This window comes from Macrobrachium rosenbergii, chromosome 9, assembly GCF_040412425.1.
Source record: "Macrobrachium rosenbergii isolate ZJJX-2024 chromosome 9, ASM4041242v1, whole genome shotgun sequence".
NCBI lineage: Eukaryota > Metazoa > Arthropoda > Malacostraca > Decapoda > Palaemonidae > Macrobrachium > Macrobrachium rosenbergii.
Window position 1 is genome coordinate 36,363,180 of NC_089749.1, and position 19,815 is coordinate 36,382,994.

Here is a 19,815-nt window from a genome sequence, read left to right on the forward strand (position 1 = left end):
TTATTATTATTATTATTATTATTATTATTATTATTATGGTAAATATTCGTGTAAAGCAATGACTTTGAATATAAGTTCGTGCGGACTTGGTATTTTCCCATTCAAAACGTGTCATTTCTAATAATACCTTGAGAATACACTTCTCTCTCTCTCTCTCTCTCTCTCTCTCTCTCTCTCTCTCTCTCTCTCTCTCTCTCTCGTTTCTTTTGAAAGCCAACAATGGTCTTTTCATAGCTGATTGTTATTTTGGACAAAATCACTGATATCAACTTTTATTTGGCAGGTTGTCAGCAATGCTTGTAGTTATGATTTTTGAGTAGTAAACCCACTGGAAAAACACTGACAGCGATGAAACGAAAAATGTTTTTTTAAGTATTGGTTAGTCTTCTGATCGTAATCACTCGCAAATATAGCACGATTTTTGTGAGCAGTTATAATAAGGGTATAAGATATAATTGTATTTTTTAACATTTTAAGATAATTGAGAGTAAAGTTATGCTAATTATAACAGCGTCTAGAGAACATCACATGTAGGCAAGCATTTCTTTTTCATTGCCACCTCTCTCTCTCTCTCTCTCTCTCTCTCTCTCTCTCTCTCTCTCTCTCTCTCTCTCTCTCACTTGTTGCAAATAGAATTCATATATAACTTATGATATGTGTATTACTTTCGTATTTCATGTTAATGTATATTAATGTATACATATTTTGAGGTCATGCGGTGCAAGCTGGAATATATAATGGCTGATAATTATGCAGTAAACTAAGAAATGTGTAGCGAGCAGTAGCCTATGTCCAAACTCTTCGATTAGAAAACGAAGTCTGCTTTAAAGTTGACTTGATTCAATCAGAGAAAGAATTTTGTACATTTTGGAAAAAACAACCGTTTATCTGTCTTTTAAGTTCACCGCAGCTTATTTTCTTACACAGGCCGTGAAAGGCAAACGGAGCAACTTGGCATTCATGGAAATTTCTCTTGTATATGTTTCCTTCTTCTCGAAGACTGAAGTTAGTTTAAATTGTGAAACATTTCTCATTCTCGAACCAGTTGTTTTTAGAACCCCATTTGTTAAATTTGAGATAAAAATATCCTTATATAGGATGGTAAAAATAATAATAACAATAAAAATGTTGCACTCCCTAATCACCATCCAACAATGATTATGTTATCAATGTTCAATCTGGGAAGTGAAATGTACATTTTGGGTTAATCAGACCCTATGCGATGATGACAGATTTTTAACTCGGCGCTGTTGGGCGGCATCGCTTGTAATAAAGAGCCACACAAATGATTCTGATGTTGATTTTGGTGTTTTGTTTCCACATTCAAGGTTAAGGTTGTCATTGTATTTCCTCTCACAATACGTCTTCCTATTTTGTTGTTATAATAGTATAGCCAAGTGTGGTTAGGATTGTTTATCTTTGTTTATAACCTGAGGTAAATAATGAAATAAAATTCCCTTCAATATTAATATGCCATATGCAGATATGTAAGGAAAGTGTCAGCTAAATGAAGGTTTCCGCATAAAAATTGAAGAAAGGACACTAGATTTTTACTTCAGGTTTCTGCCAGGAGGAGTCTCGATTTGTTTGTTTGTTTTTTTTTTTTTTTTTTTTTTTTGGGGGCGGTTCCTACATTAGAAAGGTGTGTGCAGCTAAGTTCGCACTCGTATAATTTTTAGGTAAATTCACGCGCACACAAATCATTGAGCAAGTCTTCCATTTGAGAAATTTCATGCTGTTGACCACATTCTGTGGTACTTTTCCTTTGTTCTAACCTGTAAAACCAGTTGACCCTGGAGAATTACAACTTTTATATTTTGGATGTTAAACAGCCTTTAATGTCCCTTTTAATTTAATGTAAAAACTATACCGCAATTGGGTACTAAATTCTTCGTCATTACTATGCTAAATGTAATTTGGTAGCGCACTTCATAATTCTGGAAAGTGCTCGAGAGAGAGAAAGCATCAAGTATTGTGTACTGTAGTTGGGGAGTGTCGCTCGGAAGGCATGTCACTTAAGGTCACAGCGTCCCAAGTCGTTTGTTCAGACGTCCAACACTTGAACCACATCAACTTCACCTCTAAATTCTCTAGACTTTAGCCTTATCTTATTTCCCTTAGTATTGTCAACTACCCTAAATCATTAGTTGTACTGGTGATTAATGAAAGAAATATTTTGTTTATGAATATTATTCTGGTCATTCAGGACAGTAAGGCTTTAAATGTTCTATAAATTTTGGGAAAATGTCACCAGAGCTGATTTTGTCCACCGATTGACTGTAATGGCTGATATCCCAAACTTTTCAAAGATACTTCCGAGTCCATCGTGTCTTTTTCATTTCTGATTTACTAGTCTTCTTTTATTTCCGTGTAAATTTCCATATGATATTGTTTAACATTATTATATCCTCTTGCTTTTAACAGAAGAAAGGAAATTAGACACGTGGAAGCATGGCTATTTTCATCTTCCCTTGACTGAACGAATGTTATAACTGTAGTTTCTCAAACACATGTACTTCATATGCAATTACAATTGAATTATTTAATGTTTCTTAGTCAGGTTAGATTCCCATTGCATCGAATCATTCTGGCACTTGGCCATCGCATATTGCCTTAGCTTTAGTTTCCAGCTTTTTCTTCTTTTTTGTGTACCTTTTGAATGTCAATCCTTTTTATGTTTCGGAAGAATAATTACTATGTTCAGTATTCTAGTTACGAATCTGTAGATCCTATCAGAATCCTGGTTCAGTATTGTAGCTCCGAATCACTTAGTCTTACCTGAATAACTTTATGACATTCTGTTTCCTGATCTATCGATTTGAGCAGAAAAGTTATGCAGCGGCCCAGGCAAGAGCCAAGGGGAATTCTGTTTTAATTCTCTTAAAAACAAGTCACTTAGTGTTCTGCTTATGAATTTCTTTATCCGAACAAAATTCTAATATGAATTCGTTGAACAGAACCGATTCATTATACAGGATTCTACTTTGAGTTTCGTGATAGGAACTGTCACCCAGTATTTTGGTTTCGTATATCTTGATTCAAGCTGAATTCTATGAATCTTGAGGATATGATCATACCAGTATTCTGTTCGTGAGTCTCTTCATTCAAGCGGAATTCCGCTCTGGATCTTGATTAGAGCTGAAAAATCGTTGTATGTGAGTCTTTGTTCAGACAGTTCTGCTTGGAATCTCCTGATTAGAATAGAATAGGCGACAAGTATTTTGTTTGTGAATCGGTCTGAACTTGATAGTTAGAAAGAATTCTTTTTTTTTTTTTGCATTGCATAAAGCGAATAGAATATGTATTGTGTTTTCAAGTCTCTTGATTCAAACAGCTCTTATTCTGGTTTTGAATCTCTCTATTCGCAAGAATAATACTGAACTGATGTATTTCCAGGTCTCGTCAATTCTTCCCTTGCCTTAGTAGTGCTTCTCGGCGTAGCCACATTCCCATATTTACCCTGAATGACTCGGTCGCACTGCATTTATTTCCGTAGGGGCAACATCTCGCCATGGGGTAATTTCTTGGGAGGGTTTTCTGGAAGTGAAAAGAAATAAATAAGAGAAAAAGAGCGTTTGTAAGGATTCGAAGGAGCTTTTAGTAAATATTGCTTAATCTTAAAGCTTTATTAAAAATTTTTAAGCTGAATTTTATTACGTTAACTTGATTTTTATCACCATTTTTATAGATAGCTGGAAGAAAAGAGTTGAGGCTTAGATAGACACTCAACATGAATATCAAATGCACATCCATCATAGGAGAAAAATATGTCATTTCTCAAGAAATTGAGATTAAAAAAATTACGTGGTAACAGGTTAATGTTTCAGAGCCAAAGAAATAAATAAAGTAGAACATCCAAGCGATCAAAATTAGATATTCATAAAAGTGTGCATTTCAACATAGGCGTACTGAGGCTAATGATGAATCTGTATCCTCAGGCATACGACAATCCCTCGACGAACTGGTCCGAGGTCGTCCTCAGGAAGCTGTGCCTGCCCAATCTCATGTCTGAGGATGTGCCCAACAAACCCAAGGACTATTCGACGTGCGCCTTCAAGAAATCAAAGATCGACAGGTAGGTCTGCCCGTGTGGCGCCTTTGCCTAATTCTAGGGCCTTGTTCTCCCGTAAACAGCTTTTTCTTGATGCATCGCCTCTGTCACACGATGTAAAACTTTCTTTCCTCTGAACTTTGTGAATGGCGAAGTGATTGGTTTTTGAAAGGACTGGCCTTTGCGGGTGGGTTTATATATATATATATATATATATATATATATATATATATATATATATATATATATATATATATATATATATATATATATATATATATATACATACATATGCATATATGTACATATATATATATATATGTGTGTGTGTGTGGCTGTATGTATGTATGTATGTACTGTATATATACACACATGCATATATCACAGGTTTCCTTCTGCTGAAGGATTCCAGATGCAAGAGCCATGCGACCCATGCAACCAGCAATCCAGTCACTCGCAAACTTGTACTGTACATACTTAAGCCAAAGCACGGAAGAAAGCGAACATCGGTTGTTAAAGTTCGATCCACCTGCTCTAATGACGGTTATAATTACCCAAACGTGTTATTTTTCTTCTCTTAATTGCTTACTTGTCAGCTTTAGAGATTGAACTTGATCCCAGTTGTAAAGTACATAAAGTAAGATTTTATTTTCATCTCTTGGTTTAACAGAGATTTCCTCCTCACATTTTGCCTTGTTATTTCATGAGCATTGAACACGTCATAGGCTTTTTAGAACATATTTGAATATGCATGCAGCACTTCGATTAAACTCACACTGCATTGTAGGTTCCAGTAACGTATAAGGTGCAAGGCTGAGAGAGATAGAAATAACCAATAAGAAATAAATAAAAAGGTTTAAAGATAATTACCTTATCTTTTTCAAAGCAAGTCCTCATATCAGCCTCTCTTTGCTAGCTGGTCAGAAGTTGATAAGGGGGTTCATAAAGTAGGGTAAATATGCTTACTATTTATTTTCCATAGTTGAAAGCCCAAGATCACACACCTTGGTCTTTTCTAGAGAGCTTCCACCACCAGACTGTTTGTATATACTGTTGCCAGACTGCTCCCTTTTCTCTTCTCTTAAGATGTGCAGGGTTGGACGTCAGCTGCTGTCTGTAGGTCTTATAAACAAAAAAGAAGTTTTTCTACGCGACTCTTCTTTATTTATTCATTTAAAAACTAATTCCATTTCTTTTTTCCCTCCCCTCTCCCCCTTCGTTCTCTTTTTTTCCATCATCTCGCCTCTCCTCTAACGGGCCCATCACCGCCAATAACCTTCTCGTCCACCTCCCGTTTCCCGTTCCCTCTCCTGCTCTTCCTTCCCGTTCCTCCGCTAGAAAACTCATAACAAAGTGAGCACAACTTTTAATTGTTTTATGGCGGGCAACTTCTTGTGATGCTTTTTAATGATACTAAGATCTCCTTGGGTTCTCTCTCTCTTTCTCTTTATATATATATATATATATATATATATATATATATATATATATATATATATATATATATATATATATATATATATATATATATATATACATATATATATATAAATTCGGACAAATGAAAGATATATTTCTGTCTCATCTCAGTGTATAATGTATGGTGTGGTTGTCCATGTATTTAGTAAATAGTCCACCTTTATGTTAATCAGAAGTAGCAGCATCGTATTCTTTATGAGACACCAACCCTTCATCATAATGTGCAGTACCATACCTTTCTTCTTATCATAAGCACCAGTTCGAACTCTTAACCGTTAACACCATTCTTTCAAGTCTTTGTTATTCTTGAAAAGATACGATTGTATCATTATGAGAATGTTTTTCTGTAAATCATCTTGCCTTAAAGCTAATGTGTAGTGTTTACATTTTTGACAGTTTTTTATCTATAAATAATCTTATCCTAATACTTTCTCAAGAAGGCCAAACTTCAAAAGTTTCATTTTGTCTATCAAAAATGTGTTGCATCTTAGAGATACACCTTTGAAAAGAGGCTTCGTTAATTATTGAATGCACTGTAATGAAGGCCTTGAAATCAGCGATAAGTATATTTTAAAAGCATTTTGAAATAAAAGTGCTCATGACATTTCGTTTTAGAGATGATGAATAACTTGTACGCACTTATAACTGATATGCACCTAACTGAAAATTGCAAAAGAGGGAGATTGAGAGTGGGAAAGAGAGAAGACAACATTTGAATATTTTGAGACTATCTTCAAGATATTCTTTCATAAATTAGAAATCAATTTCTTTAAAAAAACCTTTAAATATAGTCAATTTAGCTTCATCCAAGAAATTGTCTGCCTTAGTCATGCACACTCTTAGCATAAAAATAAAGTTTATTTTGTCGTTAGAATGAACTAACAATATGAACAAAGCATATGATCTTCGTTAATTTCGGGGGGGTGTGGGCGGAGGCTTCCAGTCAGTGATTTACATTTCATTGTTTGGTTTCACGTTACTGCAATAAAGAATTATATTAGTAGAGATTTAAACGCATCTTTTGTAGTTTATTTTTTAACCATTTTGTGTTCATTTTAAATAAAGAAATATATATAGATATGACATTCATAGCATGCCAGCAAATAAATAAATAAATGTGTGTATATTTACATTCATGCATAAAAAGCCGTTGAATTGATGCTGTATGGCACTAATAAAAAAAAATAAAACGCTTTTCTGAAGTGGTTATAAGAATCCGCCACGGAAGCACTTGGGGGACGTTCAAGTAACTGTTACCTAACTCATCTTGACAGCTTCGCGAGCGTTGAAAAAACAATGTAATTTCCATAAAAATAATGAAATTTCTCAGAATGGGCTTAGAACTGCTTTTTTACGCGGGTGATCACGTCTAGATCTAAGTTTGTGTTGGCAGAGTTCCTCAAACTTTTCCCTAGGCGGATAATTGCTTTGTGTGGTGTGTTTGTGTGTGTGTGTGTGTGTGTGCGTGTCTATGTGTGATTATATACGTGCATTATTAAAGCAAATTTTTCAGAGGCATTGTTTGTTATGTGCGTCATGGAAAGTTTCTTGATTATAAATTCATGATGGCCCTTTATCGAGGGGCTGGTGCAGGAAATTTTTTTAATTTCCGATGTTTTCATGTATATGTGTAGGAGATTCGTAGAACATGAAATTTACGAGGTTCATCCATATTGATGTTGGCTTGATTTCGGTCACATTCACATCTTTTTGTTTTTTTATTGCTTCCAGTCACTATCCTGTCTTTGAACAGTGAAATGTACTACTCCCCGTGTAGTGAGGGTTCAATTGGTTTTGTGATTTGAGAATTGCATCGTGCATGTTCTCAATCAAAACTGAATCACCGTCGTTTCGAGTGTGTGTTTGTGTGTGTGTGTGTGTTTTACTATGTCGCCCGTCCAATCATGTAAAAAGATAGGCTATTAGCTCTTTCTAACGTGACACTGAAATCGCCATCTTCATGAAGATGAAGTCAGTCCGTCATATCTTAACAGGATAGACTCGCTTCTGTCCTATTAGTAGTGTGACATCATTTGCTGGCAAAACTGTCAAGAAGTTAAGAGGTTAAGTAAACAGAGGTCATTTGTGTTTGCAGAACACCAAAGTTGTTAAGATCAGTTGTAAAGTGTTTCACGTTCGTTTGTCACAGTAGAGGCTGAATTACATCGTGGGGATTTTTGCTGACTAACAAATCAACCGTTCTGCCCAGAAAAACATAGTAACTGAGAATTAACGGAACTCTAACTCGTATGCTTTGTGCATTATTGCATGTTGCGAAATACAGTATGTATAATAGAATAGCCATGTTCCATAGACTGATGTACAGTAGTACATTTTTAGTTGCATGTATATAAATATGCATGTTCTCTGCATTGGTTTTATTTCTCTAAGTAGATGAAACATGCATCATGGTTTTTCTAGTGTTGTTAGGTTTTAATAGGGGTTATATATATGAATGTATGTATATATGTACAATAAATGTATACATATATACATATGTGTATGTATGTATATGTATATGTATATACATATGAAGTTAGTTGCTAAGGAGTTTAATGACTTGTAATCAGATTTTTAAAACTTAGAAATTAGTTGAAGTTATAGAATTGTTATTGTGGAATTTTGTTCCTATGAGAGTACTGTTACTATTATAACAAATTTAAGATGTAGCATTACAAAGCAGGTGGCTTTTTTGATTCGCAGTGAAATGTTAATGTACATGAGTGCGTGATTTCATGCAAATACATTTTAAATGCTGCTACTTGAACAAGAACATCTTTGTGACAGACACACAGCCAACCATGCTGAAACTTTCAGCAGACATACGTGCATACATGTGCAAACTGAGACGTGTGACTTCATGTCATATCTTGATGGCTTTCGGGAATATGAAACATATCAGCTAAAAAAAAAAAGCTGAGTAAAATTAAATTCAGATATCATTAATCAGGAAATAGAGAAGAAAGAGTGCTTGGGTGTTCCATCAAGCGAGAGAAATATTAGACGGAAATTTATCCAAGAGTTGGATAATATTGGTAATAAGGTCGCCCTGCTCAAGAAAGTTGGAGAAAGGGACAAAGACTTTAATCAAAGCTACGATTTAGCGCTAATTATCAAAATACTTGGGTGTACGATTTCAACCAGCTTTATCTACTGAAGTTCTTTTACCCAAAACCAGATGAAAGTGAAACAATTTTTCTTTTAATTTCCCCCAAAGAATGACAGTCTCTCGTTTCTCTTTCGTCAATTTTCGACAAAGAAGACAATCTGTCTAAACCGAAAGAATACACGACGTTAAGATGAGAGCTTACGTTAAAATGAAAGGAGTATCATTTTTCCATATTCTGTTAAAGACTTTTATTCTTTTTTGTTTTTGCGAATATAGATAATATCAGAAATCTGTAACGCATTTGAAGTCCGCGTAGAGTCCTTGCGGAGTTTGACCAGCGCTTGAAAAATCATGCAGACAGCAGGCAGGTGACTGGATGAACAGATGAGAATGATCTCAATCAAATAGCTCCTTTGGAGACGAGAGTGAGAAATCGCAACAAAATCGGCTCTTGTTGAGTATTTTTATTTAATCATATACATCTTTTTTCGAGGCTCTCCGTTTTCCCTTCATTTCCGGTTTACGCTTTGTGTCTTGTGCAGTCCTGTGCCGTTGCCAGTGGATGAATTGATTGAATATTCTAAGCAGTGCTCTCCATGAGACTTAATTCAACCCCTTTACTCTCCAGTACTTCTAATGCTTCTGAAAGGCTTGCCTTGTCGCCGCGAGGTTGCTGTGCTCCTGAAAATATGTGACGAGCTTTAATGGAGTGTTTTGAAGTTGCGTCTCATTCATTGACCGCTTTTATTTTAGCTTGTACTAGAATGGAAGACCTCTCGGAGTGAATATTTGATGGGGAATAGAGAGTCTTTTATCCTATGCTGCGGAAATCTATTGGAAACTATTGATATATATGACAATGTAATGTAGTAATTCGGTTACCATTACATCAGTTTCAGATGAGATCGATCCGTTGCTAGCAGTTTGTAGAACATACGTACTTGAATTTTAAGTTTATACTTTCCAGATTAACCCTGTAACAAAGACATTATTCATGGAAGGTTTCAAACCAGTCTCTTAGTAGTAAGAACATTATGAAAGTTAAGCTAATTAATATCTGACACAACGATGCGTCGTAACTGGTACATATATTCTACGGAACAAATAACAGTATATCGTTATGAATAATAAGAATATCAATAAATAGATTAAAAAAAATAGATATACACCTTAAAATACGTGAGTGAAGGAGATAAAATTGTGCCATTTTGTACCGGCAACGATGGGCACTTCCAACCCAGATTGCTGAGGGCAGTTGCACTGAGGCTATGGGACAGCCTACTGTATGTAAGTTTTAGAACACAGGCTCAATGAGTAAAACTTGGGCAGCCCTATATGAGCCAATGCCGCAAATCCCGGAACCGGTACATCAGTCTGTTTAGCAAATCACGATAAAATGAGGGGTTACTTAACTGATTGAAGTTTCAGTAATGGCGAATAACTGAAATAAAAATATATTACTAAATAAATAAATGACTTACTAAAATGACTAATCATCGACGCAGAACTCTGGATTTGAAATGCTTTCATACATCATTGGTCATCATACTTGAAATGAAGGTGGATTTAAGAGAAATATGAGCTTAAACATAGAGAATGAAAATCTAACATGTGAGCACACTGTCAAGTATTGCCATTACTAAAGATGGAATCAACAGATGCCGTTTCTGAACAAAAGATAGAATGAAGTCGCAGAAGAAGATCGTGCTGAAAGTAATGAATCACCTGAAGACGCAATGGAGCCGTAATCAGATGGAGAATATGTAGGTATCGTTACTAACTAAAGACGCATTGTTGGCAGGAAATTCCGAAAAGTCTTAAAAGTAAGAAGTAATTAATGAATGTTCTGTCTTGGACAAAATAACAATAACGACTGAATCAGTCTTGATAGGTAGGAAACAAAATCTGTGATAAATTTGATGGAAACCGTCAAAGATTCATTTTCTCGACGAATAAAATTTTGCATATTACGAACTAGAAGAATGACATAAGTAGCAAACTTACTGATAAGTAGCAAAACACCATAGAGTAATGCTACTGATTAACAGTAGACCCGGCAAGAACATCAGTTCCAAAGTTCCAAAACTTGCTGTAGTAACAAGAGGACAAAGCTATTAAAAACAGTGTTAATCATTTCATTTATAGTATGTTTTATACAAAAGGAAATTATCCTCCGTTATTTACTTCTCGTAACGGGTGTAATCTTTTCCTTTCCTCCGTTCAGTAGCCCTAATCGGCTATTCTTATTACACTTCAGTCAATACGACGTCTCATACACTTCCTACACGTTGTGCTTCTGCTTGATAATAATCCTGTTTCTGTTTTATTTTTTTATCTTGGGTTATTTACAGTAATTGGGGCACAGTCCTTTGAACCTGCTGGCAGTTCTCTTGTCGAAAGATACTCAAAGATCAAGGATTTGAAAGCTGCATATTCGAACAAGGAATTCATCAGGACTGTAATGAATATACACGAGAAATATGCTCGGACAAAACACGTGTTTTTAAGCATGTTTGTACCAGTTGTACACTGTTCTTGCAATACATACTGTTATCTTGAAGAAATTTTAAGGCAGTTTCCTCCCAATGCATAATATACAGACCTCGCAGAGTTCTGCCGAGTTCCCAGTTTCTTTTTCTGAGGTCCAAAAACAGATGGTAAACATTTATTCACTCATTTTTGCGGTAATTCTGTTGGTATAGGAGCAAAATATTTGCTGCCTGAAAATCAATTTGATCTTATTTATTAACATGACTCTATACTTTCTGACTTATTATAGTGGAATCGCTTATGGAAAAGCACTTTTGCTTCCTATTAAAACCATTCAGCTTTATACTGCCAGTGAAGTAGACTGCTATTCTTCAACTGTCTTGAATTGAGATTTGCCTTTTTTGCTATTAATATTGTTTTTGTGAAATTTCCAGCAACGGCTTATGAAAAAGCAACTGTTGTATTTTACCAGATAATTGCGATTTTGCTTAATGTAGATCCTTTATGACTTTTTTTTAGTATTATGTATGGAGCACTATGCATTATTCAGACCATCGCATTTCTTGCAGTGCCGTGGAGGAATGCTGTGCCAAATATACGAAATGGTATGATAGTGACCTGCAGGATATTAACGGAGCATGAATACATAACACAAACAAAAATCTCAAAATCCTAAAAGGATGACTTTTGAAAGAAATCGTTTAGATCGCAGTATATTGTAACGCCGAAGGATCACAATCAGGCACATAATACCCACACTCACTTGTAAATACACATTTGTGCAAACATGTCATAATAGTCATGCCATATGCCGATTTTTTTAGTAAACTTAGCTTTGCCCAAATAGTGTCAAATTATTTTATGACTAGTCATAAAAAACTTAGAACTAAATGAAGCCTAAGATTGGAAAGTCACGCAAACGTCTTCCAATGGGTTCTTGAGAAATTCTTTTTCAAGTCACGGAAATGTTCGAGAACTTGGTATGGTGACCGATTTACTTGAGATCATTTGATTTTTATTGTCTACATCATGAAAAAATGAATTGAATAAAAGTAGACTTGATATGACAGCAACCTTGGCGAATGCCACAGCCCCAGCCCTCAATATTATGGCCGTTTTGTGGCTCAGACTTTCTCAAGCAAAATTCTGTGCATCCCCTTCATCACCAGAATCAAAGAACCGTGCCTTCCAAACTCTCAGTCCATAAGATATCCTGTGAATCTTGATCTGGCTTAATTAATTGTTTACACTCACTCATGTGCCTGACATAAATTTACGTGATATGCACTTTTGAACTAACATCTAACGCCTAACTAGTTTCCCTGTCTTCTGAAAAATTCGGCCGCTGTGTACTTTAAAAAATCCAAACTGACAAAATAACACTATTATTGTGAAATTAAACTAACGGACGGGCCAGAATTAGCGAAGTTTCCAAATTAGTGCAACCAGAATTATTGCAAGGATTCTAAAAAGCTTGCAAGCATTAGAATTTGCAATGATATTGAAATAAAAAGTGCAAAATTAGAATTGACAAAGAACCTAAAAAGAAGAAAGCATTAGATTTTGCAAGGAGCCTATAAAAGATGTTGCTTTTGTCTTCAAACCTAACCTTGGCATGTGATGGGCGCAGGTTTCTAGGTAGTGATAACCCGGAGACTTACTTCACGACCACCCAGAGATCGCGGATCGTCCACGAGATCCTGTCGACGGCTGCCTTCGGTAAGAGGAAAAAGGGTGAGATCGGCATCGAGAGGCTGGTCGAGGAAGGAATCTACAGCGCTGCATTTCCCCTGCATGATGTAAGTGCTTGGGCTGGTGCATATGCCCACCTTTGGTAAGCCTGCATTGGTCATATTCAAACAGAGCTGGTCAGTCACTGACCAATAGCACTATCCATTTGGAGAGAACAAGCTGTGTTGAGGTAAACTAAACAGAGACTGAACAATGGTAAGTCAAGAAGTTATAAAAAAAAAAGTTCCCTTTCTTGATATCTTTATTTCACAGAGGTAATTGTTTTTTTACTGAAGTATATTATTATATATATATATATATATATATATATATATATATATATATATATATATATATATATATATATATATATATATATATATATAAATATATATATATATAGGAAAAGTGAAGGAAAAGTGAAACAACGAGTGGTTGCTAGGCCTTTCGACGCAGTCCAGCTAGTAAAGAACCGTGTGTCGAAAAGCAATGCAACCACTCCGTTGTTTCACTTTACCTTCGTGACATTTACATTACATATATATATATATATATATATATATATATATATATATATATATATATATATATATATATATATAAAATTATGCGTGTGTGTGTGGGTGAGTGTGCGTGCGTGCGTAAATGCGCACAAGCTTTTCGTAATGGTTGCGCAAAGCCTCTTCTAAATTGGTGTACTCTGCTCTTACAGCTACTGTGTGATGCATTACAGTTTGCAAGGCTCTTGCCTTTTAGGACAAAATTTCAATTGATGATTTTCCGAGACGAAACTGTGAGTCCGTGTAATCAATGGGACCGTGACCGTAGTCTTTGTAACTTCGCGTGACGCGGGCTTACATTCATGTAGGCAGACCCGCTAAAAATCGCATGTATCCGAGCTTCCTGTGCTCGTATTTTTTTACGGTTACAAAGTCATCGTTTAAAATGTAAATTTAGACAGATTCTGCAGTTTTTTTTTATTTTATTTTTTTTTTTTTGTCAAGACAACCTTCTGCATTTTTGGGGTGATTGTGAATATACAACTGAACCATCGGTGAATAATTCAGTGGTTTCCACTCATTGTAGAAATGAATTTAACAATATCAACAGAATTAGAAGGTAAAATATTGTGTTCAAATATAATTTCGAGATAAAAGAAGTATTCTTTTTTATTCATAAAATCTTTTGGTCTTCTTTAGTTTTGTCATTTACATCATAACATTAAGTATACCATTCATATTTAGCATGTCTGCAATTCAGGGCATTTGATCCCATATTGCTTACAACGTATAGTAGTGGAAAATCGTTGTATTTCTATCAAGAAGGATAATTTTTTCATGGCAGATTTAGGCTGAAGAGGTTAACTGATCAAGATGACGAAAGCTTCCTTCAGCAGATTGATTGACTGATTTATGATCACTCAAACTGGCGTCGCAACATCTAGGTTATTGACGCTGTAATGAAATTCAATAAGAACCTAAAAAGTAGTTTAAAATGGGTTTCATATAAGAAATATGTAAATATAATGTATATATATTTAGATATATATATATATATATATATATATATATATATATATATATATATATATATATATATATATATATATATATATATCTATATAATCCTATTTACTAACTGGACCTCATTCAACCAGGATGATATCTAGTGGAGATATTTATTCAAAAAAGTTATATGCTTTCTAGGACAAACAGTCCTCATTCTCAAGTATCAGTACAATAACCAGACACGTAGTCCAAGTGTATTTATATCTATGTGCTGGGTCTTCGATCCTATAATTACCCTCGTCCTCCTGTATGTCCCTGCATCATGACCTTGGCCTTTCTCTGCCCGCTCCTGTGTCCAGGTGTGCATGACCCGTGTGTTCTCTGGTGCTTTTTTGTCTCCTTTCCACTATGGGGTGTACAATTTTACTTGATATGCTGTCTTCAAAGCCGTTTCTGGTGTTCTCTGCCACTGTGTTGTTAGCGCATATTATGAAGGCATTCTCTACAACCAGTCTGGCTGTTTTGTTACTGTTCCTGTACACAAAATTCATATTTTTCCAGTATATTTTGTGGTCTTTTTCCCAACAATGTTTGGCGACTAACGACGCCTGATTAAAGTGTCCTATGTTCTGTATGTGTTGCTTGCTTCGCTCTTTGCAGGATTTGCCAGTTTCGCCATAGTACCGATTTTCACAGTCTAGACACGCTGCCATATTTACCCCCTCTTATCTCTCCCCCCTCTACTTACTTTTTGTTTCAGACTGATTTGTTCCTGATGGTGTTTTTGTAACTACCTATCAATTTGAAAAATCTAGCTTCCTGTTGATGGGTATGATAGTGTTGTTGTCTGGGACTGTAATTATTTTCTTCTCTACCAAATATTCTTTTTCTATCCCTTCCCTCTCCTCAAAATAGCTTTTCTTGCCATGATGTGTGTCCGTTCCCACCAATACTTAGGGTACCCTAATCTCCTAAATTTCTCACTCAGGTATTCCAGCTCTTCATCTAAGAATTCGGGACTGTAAGTCCTATAAGCCCTAATGGCCAACCCTGTCATTACTCCCATTTTTATTTCTTTCCTATGACTTGGAACATATGTATGTATGAGTTGGTGTGTGTCTTCTTCCTGTATACCTTGAATTTTAAATATTCCCCTTCCCTCTTTACCAGTACATCCAAGAAAGGAATTTCTCCCTTCTTCTCTTTTGTTGTGAACCTGATGTGTTCATTTAGTTTATTTATGTTTTCTAGGAACTTGTGCAGTTCTTCCCTCTCTCCCTTATAAATAAACAAGATGCCATCCACATATCGTACTCATTTTGCGATATTTAGGTTCCGTTTCAAACCATTCCATAAAGATATTAGCTAAGATTGTCGAAAGACTTGAACCCATGGCCACGCCATTTTTTTTGTATATACTGATTTTCGCCCCACTTGAACACATTAACGCTGAGGGCCACTGAAAATAATTTTATCAAAACGTCATGATCTAAGTCGCATGTATAAACCCCTACCTCTATATTCATTTTTATTACTTCCATCGTCATCTTGACTGGTACGCTGGTGAACAGGCAAGTTATGTCCAAACTCACAAATTTATAATCTTTTACGTTGATTTTAGATAATTCATCTATACGGTTCATGTTGTGTTTTAAATGCCCTTCAGATACTAAACCCACCCATCTTCCCATTATGTTGAAAAGAAATTTCTCCAGCCTCCTCTGCGGTGATCTCATCGATGCCACGGTTGGTCTTAGTGGGCACCCTTCCTTATGGATCTTGGGTCTACCATAAATATATGGGATCTCTGGACTTTCCCTTGATTTTAGACTATGTTCTAATTCTTTTCATTTACTTTTGTCTGGGACTATTGTCAGAGCTTCCCTTACTTTTTTATTAAAATTGCATTGTACCCCCCCCCTTATGTCTGGTTTTTTGTTGTAAGCCTCCTATGTGTTTTCATCATTTAGCAGTTGTTCTAACTTGTTCTCATAATCTGTAGCATCCATTACTACTGTTGCCCCCACCCCTCTTTGTCTGCCTTACAAATCTTTATGTCCTTGTATTTGCCTAATCTGTAAAGGGCCTTAAGTAACCTCTCTGGAAACATGAATCTGTTCAACCTAACCCCCGCCCACATGGCCCACTACAAAAAGCTGCTTCACCCCATTTTTGTTCTTATCTAGTTTCCTTAAGCCTCAACACATTTCAATGGATCGAGATTGTCGTTCCCCAAGCAGAAATTAAGACTGTATCCTAACACTAGCACTTCATCCCTGTTTAAGAGTCTCTTGGAAATGTTCTTGACTAAATCTAAGTTCCCTTTTTTCTACACACCTCGACCTATCGAAAATGGCAATGAGTCTATTCTTGTTTAGCTGTAAACTGTGGCGTACACACCCTTTGAAAACGTTGTCTAAGCTGGTGACTCCGTATTTCTCCGTCAGTTCTCTTCTGTTTTTTCTGCTCTTCATCCTTAATTCTCCCAATTCGATCTTTGGATGTTCATCAGTGTCTACCTTGTATCTTACCTAGCGATTTCAGTGCCACACAGTCTGCTATGCAATTCTTAACGAACCGGATTCTGTCTGTCACCACTATCCTTCTTCTCATTTTCTCATAAGTTCTTACTTCCTTTCTTGGATGTACTGGTAAAGAGGAAAGGGAAAATTTAAAATTGAAGGTATACAGGAAGAAGACACACACTAATTCATACATACATGTTTCCAAGTCATAGGAAAGAAATAAAAATGGGAGTAATGACAGGGTTGGCCATTAGAGCTTATGGGATTTGCAGTCCTGAATTCTTAGATGAAGAGCTGGAATACCTGAGGGAGAGTTTTAGGAGATTAGGATACCCTAAGTACTGGTGGGAACAGGCACACATCAAGGCGAGAAAAAACTATTTTGGGGAGAGGGAAGGGATAGAAAAAGAACATTTGTTAGGGAAGAAAATAATTACAGTCCCAGACATCAACACTATCACACCCATCAACAGGAAGATAGATAATTTCAAATTGATAGGTAGTTACAAAAACACCATTAGGAACAAAATAGTTAGAAACAAAAACTCAGCAGAGGGCGGGGGGAGATAAGAGGGGGTGTCTAGACTGTGAAAATCTTTACTATGGCGAAACTGGCAAATCCTGCAAAGAGTGAAGCAAACAACACATACAGTACAAAAGACATTATAATCAGATGTCGGAGTTGCCAAACATAGTTGGGAAAAAGACCACATAATGGACTGGGAATATATGAATTTCGTGTATAGAAACACTAACAAAACAGCCAGACTGGTTGTACAGAATGCCTTCATAACATGAGCTAACAACACAATGGCAGGGAACACCAGAAACGGCTTTGAAGACAGCATATCAAGAAAAATTGTACACCCCATAGTGGAAAGGAGACAAAAAAGCACCAGAGAACACACGAGACATGCATACCAGGACATAGGAGCGGGCAGAGAAAGGCCAAGTTCACGAAGAGGGGGCTGTCACACAGGAGGAGGAGGGTAATTATAGGATTTAAGACCCAGCACACAGATATAAATACAGCTGGACTACGTGTCTGATGACTGTATGGATACTTGAGAATGAGGACTGTTTGTCCTAGAAAGCTTGTAACTTTTTTGAATAAATATCTCCACTAGATACCATCCAGTTTGAATGAGGTCCTCTTAGTAATTGTACTAATGCACAGAACAATTGTGTATGTGATAAAGTTAATATAATCATATCTGTAAATACATATATACTATACATACAAACACACATACTGCAATATGTATATCCCCAAGAATCGTAGCAAGGATAAAATGTCCATCTCTGTCACATCCCCAGAAGAGGAACCTATCTTAGATCTGCAAGACTAGGCTCTCAACTGGAAAATGTCTCAGAGTCAACGGGACAGTACAGCCATCATAGAATGGATGGTTTTCACCTGACATTAAGAGATACTGATGACATAATATCGAGCATTTTTTTGGTTTTTTTAAATATTTTCCCAAAGGGGCTGCCAAAGGTCTTTAATTTTCTGACATACAAGAGGAAAAATATCCCAGTATGGTAGTAGGCATCTTCTGGGTTTTGGAGAGATGACTACTGACTTAGCAAGTTGACCAGCTTGTTCGTTGCCAAGAACCCCAACATGGGGTGCACTCAGCAAAAATTTACTTCTTCACCTCCTTTTTTTTCACTAACAACAGCCATTCCATTGTCTCTAAAATCAGTGGGTGTAAAGAGTTAAAAGATTCTAAACACTGAAGAACACTTCATAAATCACCATATATAGTAAAACTACTTCCATTGAGAGTTAAAATTTCCTTGAAGGCCTTTAAAACTACATGCGTTTCTGCTGTAAAAATAGATGCAACAGACAATAATCTCCCGCTTCTTTGTACATCGGGAAAGATGACTACAAAGCAGACGCCAGCATCTGACCATAAGCCATCTGTGAAAACTGCAGTAGAGTTATCATGTTGGGAGGAATTATCTAAAAATACTGCTGCTTCATTGGACATTTCTGCTTTCATTGAAATAAAATATCCACAACATTTTACCTTCTGGAATGTTCCATGGGCTAACCGAATATCTGTTGTTAAAGTTTCCATCCTTGGGATGTTTAGTTGACTGATAATACACTTTACTCCAAAAGAAAATGGTTGTTGGGGTTGCTTGGGGTGACTTTGATAAAAATGCCAATGCCTTTCATTTCAGATACAAATGCTGGTTAAGGACTTAGGGAGCCTCTGAAATCTGTACCAGCTTCGAAACAGTAGATGTTGGTGATGTAGATCCAGAGGCATTTCACCAGCGTCAACTAGCTTGCTCTCAGTGTGAGATGACTTAAATGCTCCTCTAGCCAATCCTATTCTGTATGATGAATTGAATTTAAGGCCTATTAGGGTTTGCTGCTGTGACGACTTCACACCCATAAGTTAATTTTGAAAAGACTTAAGCTTTGTAAATAGTCTCAACATCTGAGTTCAGCCAGCACCCCAGGAAGTGTGGGACAGAACTTTCTGGACATTTATTGCTTTCAAGCATATTGCATTAATCTATTTCAGATGTGGAATCCAATACAGTTCCTAACAAAAACCAACCCAAGTAAGTTTGTTTCAGTAACACATGGAATTCTCTGCCCATGTATTAACAGATCTAGATCAGGATGGACTCCTCTTATACGGCAAAAATGCACGGTTACCATTTTTGTAACTGAAAACGTCAAACAATTCATCTCAGCCCATTTTACTATATTATCAATGCAGGGCTGAAGGCAGTGTTTAGTCCCTTCCATCCTTGTTGGTGCAGAAGATATTTAAAGGTCATCAACAAATAGAGTATAAGTCATTTCTGGAGGAATTATTTTGGATACCCCATTGATTGCTAAGCCAAACTAGGTTACACATAGAACACTACCATGTGGCACTCCTTCTTGATGTAATA

The 19,815-nt window shown here is 36.2% G+C and overlaps 1 protein-coding gene across 1 annotated transcript in view; it reads left to right on the forward strand.

The window, feature by feature from the left end:
• LOC136841690 (anoctamin-7-like) overlaps nucleotides 1-19,815 on the forward strand; it is an 837,447-nt gene that overhangs the window by 779,283 nt on the left and 38,349 nt on the right. The window contains exons 5-6 of the mRNA XM_067108892.1: nucleotides 3,939-4,075; nucleotides 12,760-12,928. Coding sequence (XP_066964993.1) covers nucleotides 3,939-4,075; nucleotides 12,760-12,928 — 306 coding nt within the window. The remainder of the gene's footprint in view (nucleotides 1-3,938; nucleotides 4,076-12,759; nucleotides 12,929-19,815) is intronic.